This window comes from Trachurus trachurus (assembly GCF_905171665.1).
Source record: "Trachurus trachurus genome assembly, chromosome: 9".
Taxonomy (NCBI): Eukaryota; Metazoa; Chordata; class Actinopteri; order Carangiformes; family Carangidae; genus Trachurus; species Trachurus trachurus.
This window is the reverse complement of record NC_139895.1, coordinates 26,201,312-26,221,973: the sequence shown is the minus strand read 5'-3', so window position 1 is coordinate 26,221,973 and position 20,662 is coordinate 26,201,312. Positions and strand designations below refer to the sequence as shown.

The window sequence follows — 20,662 nt, the reverse complement described above, 5'->3', positions numbered from 1 at the left end:
TATTTCGGGTGTACGCCATTTTTGGCTTTTCGTCGTACTTTAGTAGCACTTTTACACCCTGTTTAATAAATGAGGCCCCCGGCTGAAGAGAGGGGGACAGCAGAGGTTCCTCTGACAGCTGTGGAGCTGCAGCTGAACCGGCTGGAGAGCACAACGACCTACGTTTTTTTTTAGTTTTTTTTTTTAGCAGCATCGGTGTTACAGCTGATCATACCGTATCTATGTCCGAGTATGTTTGTCCTCTAATCTTCCTTCATGGGACCGCACTGCGTAACTGGCACATCCTATATGACTGAAGGCACAAGTGGAAGTCTGCACGTGTGTTATTAATGATTAAAAAAAACGACAGTAATTGGTCAAAAATATTGTTAGCTGTTAGCGGTTAGTTTGCGAACGTGTTTGTCCTCGGCGGCCACCGTCACTTTTCCGACGGGAGGGGTGAGCGCTGCAATCTAGAATCTGAACGCTGGATGTCACGGTTTAGCCCCAATACTAGTACTGAGGCTTTAATTTATACATCATGAATATTTTCAGATGATCAACCTAATTGTTTGCAACCAAGAGGTAACTCGTTCTGCTATATGTGTTATCTTATACTGTATCTGTGAGATACCTATTAATCAAAACTTGAGCTCTCACACAGTCTCAGACCGGACTTAGTATTGCCAGATACCTTGAATTAATTATCATATTATACAATACGCTATGATATGATATGACACAAATTACTTTAATCCCCAGGGAAAGTCATTCATATTATTTTTATTATTATTATTATTGATATTATACTATATATAACATGCATGCAGTTTGCATGGATAAAAACCACTGCTTTGTAGTAAATAATAACCATTATTATGAATTTCACACAAGTGGGGAAAAAATAAGTGCCATCTGGAGAAGAGTAGTAGGTGGCAGACAGATGGATGTGTGAAATGTGAAGACATCAATCTCCATCATTGCCCTGGAGAGTACAGAGGAGTACCAGGGAGTACTAGCACCAAAACAAAAACAGAGATGACCAAAAAGTCAATTTAAAAAAAAAAATTGAGACTTGGTCTGATGCAACCCAATAATTGGTCTGTCTTAATTACTGTCATACCACGTCTGAGACTTCCATTTCACTTTCTGTTAACATGCTGGTGGGGCTGCCTCATAGCAAACCGGAGGTTAGGCATGCCAACGCAGCTAAGTCCTCAACATTTTAATCTTCTTAAGAAATGTTTCAGTGGCATACCAGTAGTATAAATAAGCTGGTTATTTGATGGCAGCGATCTTGTGAGTGTGTATATGTGTGTGCAGGGTGTTGACTGACATCCGTAGCAACGGTAGCTTGGAAACTGCCCTGAGTATCATGTAGAGTTTGTTTAAGCAGTGAAGATTGTGGGAGGTGTTGGATAGTGGGAGAACGTGCTGAAGAGACAAAGCATCTTTTGGGAGGTTAAAAACACTTGTTTGTGACTGTGTTTGTGTGTATGTGAGACATTGAAGGAGAGTGTGTGTGAGAGAGATACAGATGGAGCACTAAGTATGAGGGGGTTGAGCAGCCATGGTAATTTTATGATGTCTGAAAGTATTAGGTATTACAAATGAAAGATGTATATTTTATCTGTTTGATTCTCATTCTCTCTCTCTCTCTCTCTCTCTCTCTCTCTCTCTCTCTCTCTCTCTCTCTCTCTCTCTCTCTCTCTCTCTCTCTCTCTCTCTCTCTCTCTCTCTCTCTCTCTCTCTCTCTCTCTCTCCCCCCCCTACACACACATACACGCACTCAGTGGGGTGTGGCACAGCTCTTTTATTGTTGAAAACTAACTAAGGATATCTTTTATCTAGATACTATTCAGAGAGATGAGGTGTGCAGTGAACTTTTCGGGCCGGGGTAGAAAGGGCAAAATAACTGGCCATGAAAAGCAAAAGGGAGGGAAAAGGATAGCAAGAGGACATGGCTTGATAAGGTCGCATGGGAAACTTTTGTTGCTGTGGCAATGATTCCTCAACTCACCTTGCAGAGGTAATGGCCACAGCTGACCTTAGATATTATCTCTCTGTGTGTGGTATGTGATTATGTGTGTGCAAACATGCAGTACCTGATGGAAAGCGTATGCTGACCTTAAAAACACTCATCATTGCTGCAGTCTAACTCCAGTTGCCTCTATGTTGACCAAACTATTTGTGATTTTGCCTGCACTGTCTGCTTTTATCTGGTTAAATCACTGACAATAGGAAAAATGAGTTTACCAGAGTTCTGTATATGAAATGCTCCTTCACCATTAAGAGCTGCTTATTTTTCTTCTGGTTTTGAAAATGCCATAAACACCTGCATGGGCTTTTGAACACGTGTCCAGTCTGCACCAAAATTCTTGGTTTAATTGGGCTTATTTATCACCTCTTCTATCTTTGTTTCATTGTACTTACCTGCAAAATCATTCATCCCCTTCTCATTTTCCCATGTGATTTGAGAGGGAGAAGTATTATGACAGCTCTATAATCCTTCCTCTCTGCAAGGCTTTTTAGATCGTTTGTGGAAGTGAACACAGTGGGGGGCTTAATGAAATTGAAGCTCTTTTTCATTATTATATCACACTGAAGTGTTCTGTTGTCTAATATGAGTTAGCGTTGTCCCCTTTGTGCTCTTTTCTGTCCATATTGGAGCATTAATGCTGGGTGTGTTAGACATGCTGTAGAAGTGGTTGTCTTACTCATTCCACAGCTGTTGGATGGCACCTATACACATACACATACACATACACATACACATACACATACACATACACATACACATACACATACACATACACTGTACACATGCAAAGAAACGTCTACATATTGAGAAAACCAATTTAAAACCTAATCTAGCCTATAACATTTGAACAAATGACAGGAGGGTATGTAGTTTATTACAATTCCTAATAATTGAGATGTGTTTATAATATTCAGGACTGGATGGTATAAACACACATTCATTAAAAACGGGCCACAGTGACTTGGCAAAGCAATATATAGCCTCTTACAAAAGAACATGATTTGAGTTGCCCCCCTTATGGATTTGTCAGATTACTGGCATGGGTCCTGATCAAAGGTTTTTTTAAACCCTCCTCTAAGAAGCCTCTCTCTGAATTCCTTTTGCTAATTTATCCTCACTCAGACACAGGATGAGAGGAACAGAAGCGGAGAGAAACATGCAGACAGAAGCGTTTCAGAGATGCTCAGTCATGCCTCAGCCAACACAGCCTCCATTAGACAGTTCACATTAGATCACTGCTTTTTTGTATTCAGAAAGAAACGATAAGTCTTGTTGTCATTCACCACTTACTCCTTAAAAAAAAAACATCTGCAATTTTTTTGTTATTTTGGTGCTGTGTGTTGTGATAAATTAGACTCTTCTATTAAACCATTTTAGATTTTGTCTGGTGGAGATGGTAAGTTTTGCAGTACCCCAGTTTCAAATACACAGAGTGAACAAAACAACATGAAGCAGCTTATCATAGGAGTTCAGCAGGTGAATACTGACTTTACCTCCAACTCAGTGCAGACTTTTTTGGATAGCATGTGAGTCTAAAAAACAGTAGATTCATGTCTAAAACTGGGTACTTGCAAAACCAGAAATACACAAATGTATTTATTTTTATCAGGATTTAAATATCCATGTAGGCCTACCGGTATACACATTTATAAAATGTCCTGTTTTACCCTGAGCTTCATTTATTAGCACTAAAGGTTTCCCAGTTGGGCTTCAAGATTTGTGTCTGCTGTGATTACTAAATGATCTGTTAACAGAAAAAGTGTATGTTGAATTATGTATCTTTGGGAATTTTGTTCTTTAACCTCAATGTTACTTGGATCCCTTTGGAAAACTGTGAGAACATGCAGTGAAAGAAATATGAGGTGTGCACATGCTCACTGCACGCTCATTCAATTCATGTGCAGGAATTGCCATACGCATAATTTAAGTGTGTAGGCATCAATTATGTATCTAGCTCTGGATGTCTGTTCAACACACATTTTAACCACATTCATTCCCGCTTGACTTTGATGGATTGAGCTGATTTTATCTACTTTGTAGGGGTGTAACGGTATATGTATTCGTCCCGTGCCGTCACGGTACGGGGGTCACGGTTCGGTGCACACAGTCACACGACGAATACGTCTGAATGAATATTAAAAAAAAAAAAAAAAAAAAAAAAGTCGAGTCCTCACTCGAATCCAGGTGGCGGTAATGAGCCTCGAAGCTGCCTGCAGCCGTCATAACAGACGAAGAAGAGAAGTGATGAGAGAGTGAAGTTAGAGGAGGAGAGCTGTCTGCTTCATTCATGTCACTGTGGCTTCAAACACAACGGCGGCGGCGGCGGCGGCTCGCGACCATAATACATCCATGCTCGGGACTGGTCCACCGGACAAAGTCCGTCGGCGATGTTTCACGGATGCGCGCTGCGTCGCTAGAAACGCATCAAACACGTAGCGCATGTTCAACCCGATATGTCAATCACTGGTGCAAGTAAAAAGACTAGTTGTGTGCAACAACTTATTCCGCAGCTTTTAAGCCTCTTGACATGAACACAGACAGGTGAGGAGAAAAGGAGACCGCACACTATATAATCAGACACATTTTGTCTGATGAAGGGCTGACGCCCGAAACGTGTGAGTGACATTAAACTGTCACGGGAGCTTTTAACTAGTGTGCGGTCTCCTTTTTTCCTTACCTGTGTCTTTCTTGGTGGTCCAGCACCTAGTCTTCAGTTTTTTGGGGGATGTGCGTGTAGCTGCCTAATATGTTTTATGAACACAGGCAGGACCAGAAACATCACCAAAGTAACTGCTAGTCTAATTTAACTGTGTAAAACCAACATTGATGTCAGTTTATTGTTTTGTTTTTTTAATAATATTTTTTTAATAATAGCCTAATAATTTAATAATTCGAATAATAGTTGCCAGTTGTCAAGTGCACGTTTTTTTCCTCTAGAATTAATGAATGGCATTATAACACTCCTAATGCACTTGTTTTATTTTGTATTCTGTTTTCTTTTAACTTTTATAACACAAGACAGATTTTAGTTTTACATTCAATTAGTGTCTGTTGTACCGAAACCGTACCGAACCGTGACCCCTGAACCGAGGTACGTACCGAACCGTGACTTTTGTGTACCGTTACACCCCTACTACTTTGTAATAAGATTTTTTCCTAACATTTCAATGTGATACACTGATTAATTACTGCTCAGTCAACTTACAAATGATCAATCAGTCACTGTCAAACAGAATCAGACCGATGCTGACACACGTTGTCTTATCAGTTTAGCAACTTGCTGGTGTCTTGGACATTTACCTCACTCATTGAAAACATAGCCTTTAATTTATGTGTAGTACATCTGTTGGTGTTCCATGAAGATTGATAGTTTTTATTTGATAAAAGTGTAAGAATTTCTCATTACATCAGCATAGATGCTCTTTATCTACTCAAGTGGGTACCTCTCCACTAAAGTATGTTGAAACCTCCAGTATATGTATACAATGCTGACTTTGATATATAATGGAGGGAGCCTCCAGTCTGCACTCACTGCAGACGTTCCTCAAACCATTCTGTCAAACTTTGAATGAGGAAACCCTATGATCGGGAGCTCTGTCATTTTAATGTAAATGTAGATATTTTTATTTATGTAAATCTAGAGATCTTTGAATAGAGTTCTGTTGATCTGAAACCCGTGTTGCACCCTTTCTTTGAACTGTGGCTTTGAAGCTCCTCTGTCTGATGCCATGAGCTCAGGGCTTTGAGGTTAAGCATATCCCAGTATGCATTTCCTGATGTAGCGGTGTGGCAATAATAATTGCCATAAAAGCCATTACCAGGGGCCCCGGGGCCACTAGGCTGTGGGTCCAGCTTTATAACACCGACCTACAAGATGGCAATTACACAATGCCTATGTTGCCACGGCAACTTAGAGGTTCTCAATGACTAATGCAGAATTTATGTCAGGGGAGTGTGGCATTTTGTTGTCATACACAGCATTGCAGGTAGTCATTCAGCGTGTGTGTGTGCGTATGGCGTGCATGTGGTGTGTGTGTGTGTGTGTCTGTGTGTGTGTGTGTGTGTGTCCCTCTCAACAGGGGCTCATTGCAAAGATAGAGGGACAAAATGGAGGAGGTTGACCCATTAGCTGCACTATCCACTATTTCACATCAGTGGTTCCATCCACGCAAATGAGCACTGAGGCCTGTTTTATTTTTTAGGACAACCTGGAACCACTGTGAAACACAAGCTACATCAAACACTCAGAGACAACTAGCCTGAACTAGACCAATCCAAGCTCTGCCTTCTTGCCCAGAGGGAAATTATGTCATCTGAATTACAGCAGCCTTATGGCTTGTGCTGATCTTATACACACTATTATTGGCATGTTTAACTCATTCACTGCCAGAGTATTTCCCTCAGTGTACAGCCAGTGACAGCACTTTTGAGGATTTCTACTACTTTTCAAACAGCCACAGAATATATTGTGTTATGACTAAAATGGCACAGAATATCTCAAATGTAAGGGGAGACTCTCCACTTTCACCAGGGAAAAAAGTGAGTTTGTAGCATGTTCCATTTTTTAGTTATCCTCATTTGAACACAGAATGTTTTCTCCAAATTCAGCATTCTGGGAGGATAATGCTGAGAAAAACAGGTTTAAAGTGAGGGAGACATTTTCAAGCAGAACTTGAAACCATTTATTTTTGACTAGTTTTGACTTTGCGATGATTCTCTCTGTCTGTCCAACTGTCTCTCTCTCAAATGACCTAAATAGGCTAATCTTTTTTTTTATTGGTGGGATGCTGGATCAAAGAAAAAATGCGGCTTTGCCTTTGATAAGTTCATGTTGTGAGAGAGCCAGTTTGTTTTGATATCGTGAATACCTAAGACTTTGATTACATGAAAACAAAGGGTTCAACCATGGGTTCATAGGTTTGATGAGACACTTGTTTTCTATGGTTATGTGATGGCGTGATCAGGGGGCTTCTGGCCATCTGTTCACAGCCGATTCGGTCCGGTCATGGCCGGTGTACGTACGGAGCATAATAATAATAATAATAATAAACTTTATTTATATAGCACCTTTCAAAAACAAGTTACAAGGTGCTGTACAATAACAACAGAAATAAAACAGGTCAAATACAATTTCCTGGCAACAACATAATAAAACTTTATAAAATTATAAAATCACCCACCCACAACAAAGTAATCATACAATAATGGTAAAACAAAATTAAAACAAAATTAAGAGAAGGCTAATCGATAAAAGCGAGTTTTAAGAAGAGATTTAAAAGAAGCCACTGAGCTCGCCTGCCTGAGATCGCCGGGCAGGGTGTTCCACAGCTGTGGAGCATGGACAGCAAAGGCCCGGTCACCTTTGGTGACAAGACGGGACCTTGGAACCGTAAGCAGGGCAGCACCGGCGGATCTCAGGCAGCGGTCAGGCTCGTTTGGTAAAAGCAAATCACGGATGTAGGCAGGGGCCTGACCATTCAGGGCTTTAAAAACAATTAGTAAAATCTTAAAATCAATTCTAAAACTCACGGGCAGCCAGTGGAGAGTGGCAAGGGTTGGAGTTATGTGGTCACTTCTCTTACTACCTGTTAAAAGCCTGGCAGCTGCATTCTGAATGAGTTGCAGTCTACGGATGTTTCCTTTACTGATCCCAGCATACAGAGCGTTACTGTAGTCAAGTCTAGATGATATAAAAGCATGGACAACTTTCTCCAGGTCAGCGGGACAGAGGAAGGAGCGGATCCTCGTTAGCTGTCTTAGCTGCCCGAAACAGGATTGTACTACCTTGGTTACTTGTGAGTCAAATGATAACTGTGAGTCAAAAATGACACCAAGGTTGCGAGCCTCATTCTGGATACAGAGAGTAGAGGGGAGACTGTCGGGAATGGAGGTGCTAGAGCTGGATGGAGTGAAAAGGATTACTTCTGTTTTTGATTCATTTAGCTGGAGAAAGTTGTTTGACATCCATGTCTTTACGTCTGTTAGGCATGAGAGAATGTGGGAAACATCTGAAGAGCCAGGTTTTAGTGGAACATATAACTGGGTGTCATCCGCATAAGCCGCGGTTAGCTGCTACAGTCTGCTCCTGCAGCTGAGGGATAGGTTGGATGAATTTGTTGTGGTCACGTGTAGCACTCTAGTCATGTGATGCGTGATTGCATGGCTTCCTTTCATCACAGGAACACCAACATTTGTCACAAGGTGGGGAAGGTCGCCGCTAGCGGAAAAAAAAAAAAACTCGTCGAAACTCGTTTTTGGCACTGAGTGAGTTAAGATTAATTTAACGAAGCAGCTGATTTCAAATGAATGATGAATAAAATTTAAAAAAAAATTCAGTCTGTGGTAGTTTAACTAAAACTTTTTCAACTTGATCCTGGATTGAATTAATGAATCAAAAGTATAGAAAAGCCACAAAGAGCACTGAAGAATAAGGCTTTAGGTTTAAAGATGCGAGTTACTCTGCAGGATTGGGGTGAAATGACTGACTGTTCATTATAGTGGCTTCTGACACTGAGCCATGTCTGCATTGCTCTGTTGACTCAGAAGATTAGATCAGTAAGCGCAAAAGCTAATCTGGCATTTATAGATTTTTGTGTGTAAGTGTGTGAGTGAGAGAGTGAGAAAGAAGGTGTATTTCTGCATTCAGCCCGAGACTGACAGGGACTTGGGGGGCTTCAGATAATACCAGATAGGCACTGCACTGATCTCCTGTTGAGAGAGAGGAGTAAGTCGATCAGTGTGTCCTGTGAATCTTAACTTTAACACTTTGGCAGCGACGTTCTGATAAATGAATTCCAACAGTGGGTTAGCATATCTCACACAGCTTTCCAGTAGTTTTCTTTCTTTGCAGTAGTACAGGCAACAATGACTCAGTCATAAACCTATAACCTCTGGACTGTACCAGTTTTCAATTTTGAGGCCAATCTTACATTGTAAAGCACTGACACTTCCTGCTACATCCTCCAGTCTGTAACCATTAAGGTAATTTTCTATAACCGGATATCCAAAGATCACTTTTGATTTAGAGTCAAACTTCAATTTTAAATCACATTCCATAGTTGTGCCGCCCTGCTTTTATTGTGAAATCATCCCTATTTAACTTTTTGAGGTTTGACTTTTATTTTTATTAGAAATGTTTCATTTTCTATTACTAAAATTATTTTAAAGGCATTTCATGAACTGTTTGTCAGTTATCTGTGCCTTTCCTCTCCAGCTGTCACATCTGCCCAAGAATCTCTAGTTTCCCAATTTATTATCGCACCCCTAAACGTTATTTCTATTGCTATTGATCGCCATTTACAGTTTCATATCTAATCTTTCTGTCTCAGGAAACGATGCATTCACTTATAAGATCATGGTGGCTGCAGTTTTCAAAGCTGGGCTTCACAATCGACTGAAAATGTCTCAAATGTCCTCACTAACAGAAAGGCTTTCCTCTAATTTTAGACCTAACTGACTCTGAGGAGAAAGTGTTGGGAACAGCTACGCATCCCTGTCAGTTAACTTTATGCTAGAAGGAAACATGACTTCATCCAGCAATCATATCGGCAAGTTACAGCTGTACATGTTGAAGCCACCAGAGCCAGAGTCCTGTTCTGGGCCAGAGGATAACCGGCAACCTCGTTTCTCTTAGTCTGCAGCATACTGGGAGTTTTTTCCTGTGGCACACGACACAGGCGGAGCAGCAGGTGATGTCTGTGAGGAAGGTGGTTGGTTTGGCTCCATTCTTCAGCCTATTATCAGTGAATCCCAGGTGTTTTTGGAAACCATTTAAAAAACACAGTGTTGAAAAATGCGGATTGCAGAGGCGGCTTTTGGTGGTGAGCTTCAATTCCTTAACTTCTCTGCTTTTTACAAAAGAAATCCCTGGCTGCTTCTTCTTTTTATCATCTTTTGGAATTTTGTGTAGTGACACATTACTGTTAGTACTTCCACATCCAGGGAGGATGCACTTTGGGAGAAAAGGCATAGCTGACTAGCGATGTGAGAATCTGACTAGCAGTTAGTAGGGCTTTTCGATTTTGCCAAAACCTAAAATCCCGATTTTCTTTTCTCAAAACACGATTTCCGATTACCATTACAATTTTTTGTGAAATGACAAAAGGCAAAGAATTTTTTTCAAATATGTAGCTTGTAGCGGGGGTCCAGCACATGGAGCTGTTGGAAGCCTTTTCGACAGTGTACTGTATATCGGGACCATGTCTTTTGCGATTTTTCCACCTCCTTTCGGTCTTGTCATATGCACACCACATGAAAACGAAACCGGCCTGGGTTACTTGCTTCAGAGTTGGTGGTGGTGTTTTAGCCGCATTCTTGTGCAGTTCGCTCTGCAACACACTACTGACATTTCGCTACGTGGTTTTCTATATTTTCTTGTTTAAAGGGATAGTTCACCCAAAATTCTAATTTCTCTACTCATTATCTACTCACCCTCATGTCGACTAAGGGCTAGGAGAAGTTTCAGAGTCCTCCGTGCCTTCTCGGAGTTACGGGGGGGTCCGCGCATCAGTATTTGTCCATATAATGGTTCTGAATGGTGCTCACTTTTCTTCGTCCAAAAAGACACACCAAAAATCATCCAAATACCTCCATACTGCTCGTCTGTAATGTCCATCTTGTATTGAAGCCCTGACATGAGAAATTGTTCCGAAAAAAATTAAATAAGTCTATATTTTAAGCTTGTTTGTGGGGAAGCTCCCAGTGTCTCAGTTCACTGCTCTTCCTGTGTCGCGTGATTTGCACTGACCGGCGGAACAATTTCTCATGTCAGGGCTTCAATACAAGAGGGACATTACAGACGAGCAGCATGGAGGTATTTGGATGTTTTTTGGTGTGTCTTTTTGAATGAAGAAAAGTGAGCACCATTCGCAACCATTATATGGACAAATACTGCTGCGCGGACCCCCCCCCGTAACTCAGAGAATTCTCCGAGCCCTTAGTCGACATGAGGGTGAGTAGATAATGAGTGAAATTTGAATTTTGGGTGAACTATCCCTTTAACTCCAAATTTTCACAATTAAATGTTCAATTCCATCCTCTCCTCTCTGCCTCAATGCCAGACCTCTCTGTTTCATTACTGTGCGTTCACACCAAAAGCTTCCAAAGCGTCAAAAACGCCGGAAGTCAATTCATTTTCAATGAGCGCCCGGCGACACTGAACGTCCAAAGCGTCAACAGGCGTTGCCGCGCTTCCAGAGCGTCCAAAGCTTCCAAAGCGTCCAAAGCGTCACCAGATGAAAAGTTGAGCCAGGTTTAACTTTAGGGTAATGAGCTATGACGCGGTCAAGCGGCAACCGGCGGCAGCCTGTCAGAATAGAGATGTCTGTCGGCTGCCTTTTTTTTTTTCTTTTTTTTTCTTTCGGCTCCCCAATGACCAGCGCGATCGAACTTTGACGTCAGTCACGTGACGAGCGGCCAAAGCGGCTGAAAATATTTGCCGTTTTGGGAGCTGTCTTGTCTGACGCCCCCCCTCGAGCGTTTTTGACGCTTTGGAAGCTTTTGGTGTGAACGCACAGTTACTCCCTACAGTTCAACACCCTGACTTATTGTAGGCCTATTCATCTTGTATCGGCCCTTATGCTCATTATGAGCCTATTTATGTTATCCAACTCTCCTGCTGTCCTTGCGCTTACTTTCCCCTTCCGTCCTATTATCAATTATTTGTCTCTTCCCAAACATTAATACAAAGCAAAGCAGAAATAACAGCTATGGTAGGCGAAAGATAAGGGCTGCTGGTTTGGGACTGGTGAAATATAGAATGTTTTAAGTTTGGTAAGACCTTTATCAAAGAGCTGATATGAAAGTCACAAAAACATTTTTCATTATTTGAAACTCCTCAGATTAGACTATACACTGAGAAAAAGAGGATGATGGATCTATAGAGTAAAATTTACTGATAAGAAACGACACAGTGTTAAACTGTGATAAAGGGTAGCTTAAGTGACTACCATATGTACAGGTCATTACTTTTAATTAGTAAACCCACCATCTTCTCAGTCTGTTACCTCTGGCTTCACTGATAACGCTGCTGTTTGTCAACAGTCGTTTGCGCCTGTCGATAACATTTAGCAGAACTGCTGGAGGCCTTAAATGTCAGAGCTGAAAAATGTGGACCTAATTTCAGGGATGTGATGGCAGGCACTTTATGCAACAACTTGTGAGACATGAGTAAGTTCATTTAGAAAGCTAAAGACACATTACAGACATTTTAAGAGGCATTATACCATAGTGGGACACATCTGATCAATGATTGGACTCTAAACATAGTGGCTCACTGTGACTGATTGTGAGAAGCAAAAAGATGTAGACAAAACAGCATATTTTGTGAGCTATATTGTGTACTGTATGTGAGTGTGTGTCTGCTTGTGTGCAAGCAGTTCCATCCCGCAGGCTAATAATCATTGCCTCTCTCCAGATGGAGGAGTGTACCCGACTCAGCAGAAGTCTTCCTGCTTCCTTAGGGCAAGGAAAGTAGGGGGTAGTAGTGTCTGTGTAAGTGAGTGTGTGTGTTCACTTGTGTGTTTGAGTGCATATGGAGGGAGGTATTGAACTGTCACTTACAAGAATCCTCTAGGGGACATGGATCACATAGAGAAGAGATAGAAGAAGCCAAATTAGATAAAGACTTTTGGCACCATCAATCTACAGCCGACAGCTGTGTTAACACATACCTTCAGTCACTTATTTTACTAAAAAACGGACAATGTGTAACTGTGCAAGTCCATTTGGTAGATAGACAGTGGTCTATAACACTTTACGGTACCACATATAGGCTACCAATTCACTCACCAAAAGAAGTACATTACTGTATGGCTATCATAAAACTTACACAAGTGGGTAAGTCTGGAGGCTGTCTCACGAGTAATACCATTGTTCGGGGGAACTATGCAAGATTTTTTACCTTAACTATGCTACATTTTTACCTGAATTAAACAGCTGTGGAGTAATTGTGATGTTTAAATAAATGACTTATAACATGTTGTGAGGGAGAATGGTGACTCTCTGCCTTCCCCTTAGCGTCTCTTGGCCAAAAAACAACCTTGCAGGATCTGCGCCTCCGACCAGGTTTAGCAAAACACCTTTAAATGTTATGAGTCACAACAAATAGGAATTGCATCAGCAATATACTCATGTCAGATGTTTGCCTTTCTGTACAAACAAAATCTTCACTTCAAACGAAGCGTCATGGCACATACACATTTTTTCAGGGCAGTCTTTACAGGTAAACTGACACAACTTCATATGCTGCATCTGCATCTATACTGTACTTCACACAAAAAAATAAAATGTATTTATTTAATCTAACTTTAACCTACTGTTCTATAGTGTGTATTGCCATAATTTCATAAGAGACATCTGTAGGCACATACAGTACTTGACACATGCTTCATTCCAGTCTTTCTTCGTCAGGACACTTTTTCACCATATTGTCAGGGCTCCAGTTGAAATGCTGTGTATATTTAAGCAATATATCACGACAGGCCGTGGTATATGCTCATTATACCACGGCTAAGGGGCGTTGTTCGGCCCGACGCGAAGCGGTCCGTGGTATAATGAGCATACCACGGACTGGAGTGATATATTGCTTTAATAAAACGGTTACCAATAATGACAATATGAAAGAGGAATACGCAATCAATTTCATGTAGTTTTATTCAACCAGAAATACATATTATACAATAAAATAGCCCCACTGTGAAAAAAATAGTCCCACCTCTCCAGACGTTAGCTCCAAGTTAGCTCTGCATCTCGTCATCACGCGGAGTGATAGCCTATGCTGTGATAAGGCTTTAGAATAGTAGCCGTGGTATATGCTCATTATACCACGGTTAACAACCAATCAGATCGCTGGATTTCACCTTTCCGTTTTAGAAATGCATATACAGGAAGTTTTTGCACAAATACTAGCAGAGATGATTCACACTCTATGCAGCTTCTCTGGAGCTCCTGCCGCTTGAATGACAGGTGGAAATGGGCTCCTTTTTCACTCCTGTCACAGTGCAGATGGGTGATGGCACAAGGTCTACCTGTAGCAGAGATGTCTCGGAGAAGGGACAGAGTATGGAACAGAACCCCCACTCAGTCTTATTACCCATAAATGTGCTTGCACACACTCATTCACTTACAGATGATGAAATGTACAGTTTCCGCATAACTGCTTATGGATTCTGGGTAAATTATTCACACTGATGTGCACACACATTCTTACATTTCCATAATACCACATAATTTCACATCTACAGGCACTAAAGCCAAGTGACTTTAGTTTGCACATTAATCATGCTATGAGTACAGGGCAATATCTGCTCAAGTTAACAATTTGAAAATTCTTGTGTGAAAAAAAAAATCAAAAAGAAATGCCATTTACCTCAAGTGCATTTCGCTCTTCGATAACCATATAACACTCGTCTGAAAATGTGAGTTGCAAAAGCGTGTTTGGATATTTATTGTATTGCTTTCATCATCTCGTACAAGCTGCAAATGCTGAAGCACTCAAGTAATTCACAGTAAATTGCCTCCCTCACCAGCCAAGTTAAGCCTCCATTGGGAAATGAATCACTATGAGAGGTTTAAATCTCATCTTGTTTGGTCTTGTTCTATGCCAGTGTTTAATGCCTTTTAATGTTGTGATAATTAGTGTAGCCAAGAAGAGTGAGAGGATCAAACAAACAAGACACTCCGTCTGAGGCAGGTGTTGAACTGATGCCCTCTGGTGGTTGAAGTATGAATGTTACTTTGTTGGCAGGGGGATATTACAGAGTTGTCCTCTTGGACCCTGGCACGTTTTGTAATAAAAGGTAAGCATTCTGATATTATGGCAGTAACCCCCCCCCCCCCCCCCCCCCCCCTCAAAAAAAACAAAAACTGGCAGTTTGATCATAATTCACTGTTGGTTTTGTAGCCTTATGGCCAGAGTCAGGAGTGAATGTTGGTGCTGAGGCTGACATGGAGATTGTGCATTAGAAGGCTGCCATCTAGAGTCAGGATGCTGGCAGTGCAGGGTACTGCACCGAGCTGTAGATGTGTTTGCTGAGCTATTTATGGGGTGAGATGAAGAAGTGTGATGCGAGCGGGATGGGGGGACAGGCACACTCTCTCACCTTCCTTTGCCACCACCCCTGCCTCCCACCAGTCTCTCTCTCTTTCTCTGTCTCTCTGTCTCTCTCTCTCTCTCTGTCTCTCTCTCTCTCTCTCTCTCTCTCTCTCTCTCTCTCTCTCTCTCTCTCTCACTCAAACACAAATCTCCACAGTGACTAGCTGTATGGTTGACAGGCACATCTCCCAGAGGTCTTGGAGGTCCTCAGGGACCCAGTGGTCAGTGAGGTGGATATTCTTAATGTCAGTCCATGACTGTCAGGGCAAAACACCCACTAACAGTGAGGTGGTGACTCGAGAGAGTCATTACGCCTTTTACTATTACTGTAGAGTAGGGTCATCTACACTGTCATCTATGTATCATAAGATGCAGTTTGAGAGCAATGTGGCGATGCATCATTTGTGTTGTTTGATATTGTGTTGCATTGCAGCAGCTATTGTTTTCCCTTTTTAATCTAATGGAGAAAAACACTCAGTTCAATGTGAAATGACTCTTGTTCTTTATTTTGCTCCCAGGATAACACTGACAGCTTGTCTCTCCTCACTGAATGAGATCGTACATACAAATCATAAATTTCCCTCAAGGTTCTGTTGTATGAAAGCTGGCACTTAAGGCAAACTTTGTATTCCATGTACATACTACATAGGCTTACCTTTTGTCTGCGCAGATTTTATACCACCAAGGCAGAGCACGTGTTGCACAGGTAGCAGTAGATGTTTTTTGGTTTTTATTGCCTTTTGATTGACAGGGCAGTTAAAGAAGACAGGAAATGGGGAGGCATAGAGAGGCGGAATGACATGCAGCAACGGGCCACTGGGGGAATTGAATCGGTGCCGGCGAGGGCTGTTGCCGCTGCATATGGGGCACCTGCTCAAACCAGTGAGCTATATGGTGCCCCAGCGTTGGATGTTTTAATGCTAAATGCAGCTGTATTTATTTTGACAATGTAATCAATTTTGATACAATAACACTGTGCATTACATCCAACAGGAGACATCATGTGTTGTCATTAACACCTCTGTACCCTCAGTGGTTGTATCTCTACACCAGAGGATCAGATCACATCCAATCACTCTCCCACCAGCCTGAGCATGCCAAAACAATCGCTAAGAGAGTTGTTAATTTGTGTTTTTCATATTGTTTGTTCTGACAAGCATTGGGGTGTTGAGTGAATATTGTCAATTCGATAGAGACAAACAGTCTGAGTAATTAGAAATAGAAATGAAAGCAAACCAAATTCAAACACCTAAAGAGAATAAGTAAAAGTAAAGAAAGCCAGCCTGTTTTTGTCAGTGTGTGCTTCATAATCAAGCATTCAAGCCTTTGAGTGCTGCAACTATGCTGATAAGGTTCACCATTGTTTATAGACTCCAGGTTACTGTTACTGCTCTGTGAATTGTTGTAGGCTAACAGCATTTACAAAAGTAAATTCTCCTTGTGTCCCAAGACAGCAAGAAGAATCAAACAGCCTTCAATGATTTTTCTTTTTGATAATTTCAGGTTTTTGTAGAAATAGATGACCAAAAACATTTCACTTATGAAGACAAATCAAACTGAGATTAATACAGGAGGGTTGACACAGTCAATTAATGTTAATGCTTCATGCTCTTAAAGATTTCCTTTCCGTATTGCTTGGGTAAAACAGTCGCAGAATGTAACAAAGAGGTGCTCATTTTTGTCATCTATAAGTCAAAGACACCAGTCACGGTTGAATACACTTGTAATGTATTCAGTCCAACGATGCTATTTTTAGTCTTAGGAAAAAGGGAAATAGCGTTTTAACATTCATCTCAATACAACAGACTGCATTGCATTTGAAGGACATTTAAATTATGCTAATGCAGTATGAAAGTCACACAGTCCTGTTTTAGGGTTCTTTAATCACTTTAGAGCTTTTTAAGCAAATAGGTAAGTAGGTCGTGCCCCTCTCCACTGCCACGGCACCAAGTTGTTTAATGTGCTTACGTCTTCGAGCTCCCTCTGAAATCACTCTATAAGACAGAGATTTGACTCTGCTTTACACATTTCCCTTTTGCCCACCACACAGTGCCTCATCACATCCCTTCCCATTCTCTCCATCTTCCCCTCTCTCTCTGTCTCTCTCCATCCCTCCTATTCTTTCCTTACGTGCAGAGGCAATTTTTTCCTCTTGCATCCGATCCCCAGTGTGTCAATTTCAGCTTGTTTATCAATTGTATTGGATTTTATTTTTTCTCCCCCTCTCTTTCTCCCCCGCTCCCTCTGTCTCACTCCTTTCCATTCTCTCTCTCTCTCTCTCTCTCTCTCTCTCTCTCTCTCTCTCTCTCTCTCTCTCTCTCTTTCTCTCTCTCTCTCTATCTCTTTCTCTCTCTCTCTCTTTCTCTCTCTCTTTTTCTCATCTTGGAGACAGTAGTGTGCATGCAGCCTCAAATCTAAGCCGCTGCCTGTCAGCCTGCTCCGTTTATGCGCTCTGCGCTGCTCTCGTTTCCTCTCCTCTGTCCTCTGCGCTATACTGCACTGCACTGCACTGCTCGTCTCCCCTCTCCTCACATCTCCATCACTCCTCCTTCTTTCTCTCTTCTTTCTTTTTCTCTACCTGCATCCTTCTCACATTACAAGCTCTTTTTCTCTGCTGTGCACTGCTGCGCTCTGCTCTGTTGTTTGGGAAAATATCACACTCTGGGTTTTTTCGCGCCAGAGCTGAGTACACTCCAGCTACTGGTGGAAGAGGAATCAGATGATCCTGGTGCTCCAGGTTTGGCTTGCCTTGAACTCTTTGGATCTGTGTGGGCCGCGTTGGAGAAGACGGCACAGAGGGAGGGGAGAGGGGGCAGATTGCTGCCCAGGTGAGAGCTTCATCTGCTTGGGGAAATAAAGGCTGGAAGGTGGTGGTGGCGGCGGCGGTGGAGGTAGTGGTTGATGGTTGTTTGTCGAGGGTCATGCCCTGGGACTTGCGTGCTTTTCGGCAGTTGGAGTTGGAGACCCTCTCCCATTTTTGCCCCCCTAGTGGGGCAGCATTAATCCTGGTGCCGGGGAAAGCCGCCAGGCACCAGTGGCTGCACCGTGAAGAGTGGGCACCATGAACCAGCTGGACGCACCACGGCCACTCAACTGGACCATCAGAAAACTGTGCCATGCAGCCTTCCTGCCATCTGTACGCCTGCTAAAGGTAAAATCAAACAGAGAATGGAAGACTGGGAACGAAAGAGTGGGAATGAACAAAAAAAAAAAGATGCCCAGGGAGATTGTGAAATATGTCAGGCAGCCCTCCTGCCATGATGCTGCTCTCTAAAGGAAGATGAGTAGAAAGAGGTGTGAGGATACAAAATGAGTGCTGGATAAGCTGCAATGCCAGATCTGTGGCTTCCTTCAAGTGTACTTAGCACAGAATCTGGAGGCTGTAAGGCGAGCATTAAGAAGGAATAGATGCAAGGTTTTAGTCCAAAATAAATTTAAGTGTGGCAAACAGCCAGTATAAAACAACTCTGAGATGAGAGGATAGAAATGGAGATGGAATGAAGCGGGAGCGCGGTAGTAGAGATAGGCAGTGAAAGTGAAAGAGAAAAAGGAAAGAGAAAAAGGAAAGATTTATGAAGGGTTGAATGCAAGAAAAAAAAAGAATCCAGAGAGAGCAGATGAAGGAGGAGATGTAAAGAGAGTGAGTGGATTATTGAGGTCCAGCGTTAAAACAGCAAGAGGGCAGCACATAGGGTAAAGGTAAAAGCATGAAATATAGTTAAAGTAAGCAAAAGAAATGAGAGAGGGGAAAGCACAAGGCAAATGGTTAATGAGAAAAGCAGGATATGCAGTATGAGCAGATTGGATTTGTAAGCAAGTGTGAGGAAAAGTGTTACGCTGGAATACTGGGCAGGACTGGGGAGATTTAGGAGGAGGTTGATCTACAACAGCAAAACCCAGTAGGCAGATGTTGAAAAGTCTTCCACAATACACCTCAAAGTAACGCCTGTGTATTTTGTGCACCTGTATGATGTGTCACCTGAGCAGAGTTGTGGAGCGGTGCTTGTGAATGGGTGCATATTAATCTGTGTATCTCTGCATGTGTGGGTGCATTTGTGCACATTTCTTATCGCCTCTGTAAATCCATAGAGCATTTAAAAGGCTTGTTTACAGACATTTGTAGCCTCAAACCTCATCTTTATTCATTCATGTGCTTTTATAAGCCAGTTACAGGCACTCTGCGAGGACTATTGTTGGAGGTCTTGAATGCCTCTTCTTCACTCTCCTTTGATCTGGCTTTATCAAAGTGTCTCACAGAACAGTGTCGCTGTGATGTTGAACCACACAACCAGAGTGCCTGGGCTCACATGTCAGGCATTTGCATTTGTATAGCTTTGCTAAATGAATATCATTGTAATCCTTGATTAAATGTGCATACAGTAGGATCTGTATGAGCACTGATATGTGTATGTCTCAGCATGCACATGCTGCAGTAGCTCACACGTGACGATCTTTACTGTACATGAGGATGCAGTTTTGTTACTAATGTTATGCATGTGTTTTAGAGCATTCAGAGCACTTCAAATGGTTGTCAATGTTAAGCTCTTACATTGCACCAATTAACATTTCTAAATTCTAAGTGAGTTGATAAGTAACTAATTATTAACAATTACATCTACTCCAACATCCCCCAAAGTTGAAGTGAATATACACCAATTAGTTTCATTTTAATATCACTGTTCTCCCTGAGCTGGATCTTTGTGCTTCAAGATTTGAATAGATGTCATCAAGTTAGACGCTTTGGATGCTGTGTTGACATTGAACGAACTAAACGACTGAAAGTTATGCCCTTAAAGTTTTTCATTTACTCACCCAGATGATATCATCCAGGTCAGAGGATAGTAGGTCAACCTACAGAACCTGGATGTTGATAACTGCTAACCCCGGACTCAGAGGGGACTAGCACTAGCGTATCATAACAAAATATTGGTGAAATGAACGAGTTTCGCGGCAGATAATGTGTTATTTAGAGGCTGCATTCCGTTGCCCCGTAGACTCGCATTATACGGATATACGCGGCTCTCGGCTGGATCTAATTTCGTCGGAACGACTTGTAATGACACCAAAGTTATCTGGGTGAGTAAATGATCGTATTTTATGCTAGAAATAAGGTCCAGATTGTAATCAAACGGCAATTCCCCATTAAATGGATGGGGTGATGATGACGGTGCCAAAATAAGTTTTAATTGAATATAGGGCTCCCTGCTGTGTAACAGGAATGGATTTAAATGTGCCCAACCCATATTCCCACTGTGTCCAAGGATCGCTTATGGAACAGCTCCAGAATTAACAACATCATTACCACTGAGCTGTCTTGATGTTTAGCTCCTGAGATACTTGCCCAAATAAGGTAAAGATGAATAGAAAAAGATTGTGTGAAATGTCACTTCAGGGTTGAGGTCGTGTACACATGATGGGTGAAGCTACATAGGATTATGGTTGCTGAATCTGTGTTTACTGTATGTGAATCCCCCTTGGGAGACGTCAGACTGTGAGTGTGAAATTAATCTAATAGGCCTGTCATTACTGTTGGAAATTTCTGTATGACA

General features: G+C 41.8%; 1 protein-coding gene across 11 annotated transcripts in view; it reads left to right on the top strand.

Annotated features, from left to right (window-relative positions):
* The window catches only part of trpm3 (transient receptor potential cation channel, subfamily M, member 3), a gene marked incomplete at both ends in the record, with an annotated part of 137,444 nt that overhangs the window by 17,031 nt on the left and 99,751 nt on the right, over nucleotides 1-20,662 (top strand). For 7 of the 11 annotated variants that reach the window (XM_083978796.1, XM_083978805.1, XM_083978802.1 and 4 more), the window contains one exon: nucleotides 18,175-18,264. The exons of 3 other annotated variants lie outside the window; for them this stretch is intronic. In XM_083978796.1, coding sequence (XP_083834922.1) covers nucleotides 18,175-18,264 — 90 coding nt within the window. Of the gene's footprint in view, nucleotides 1-18,159; nucleotides 18,265-20,662 lie in introns of those variants that run through there. One more of the 11 variants, XM_083978797.1, reaches the window with a different exon arrangement.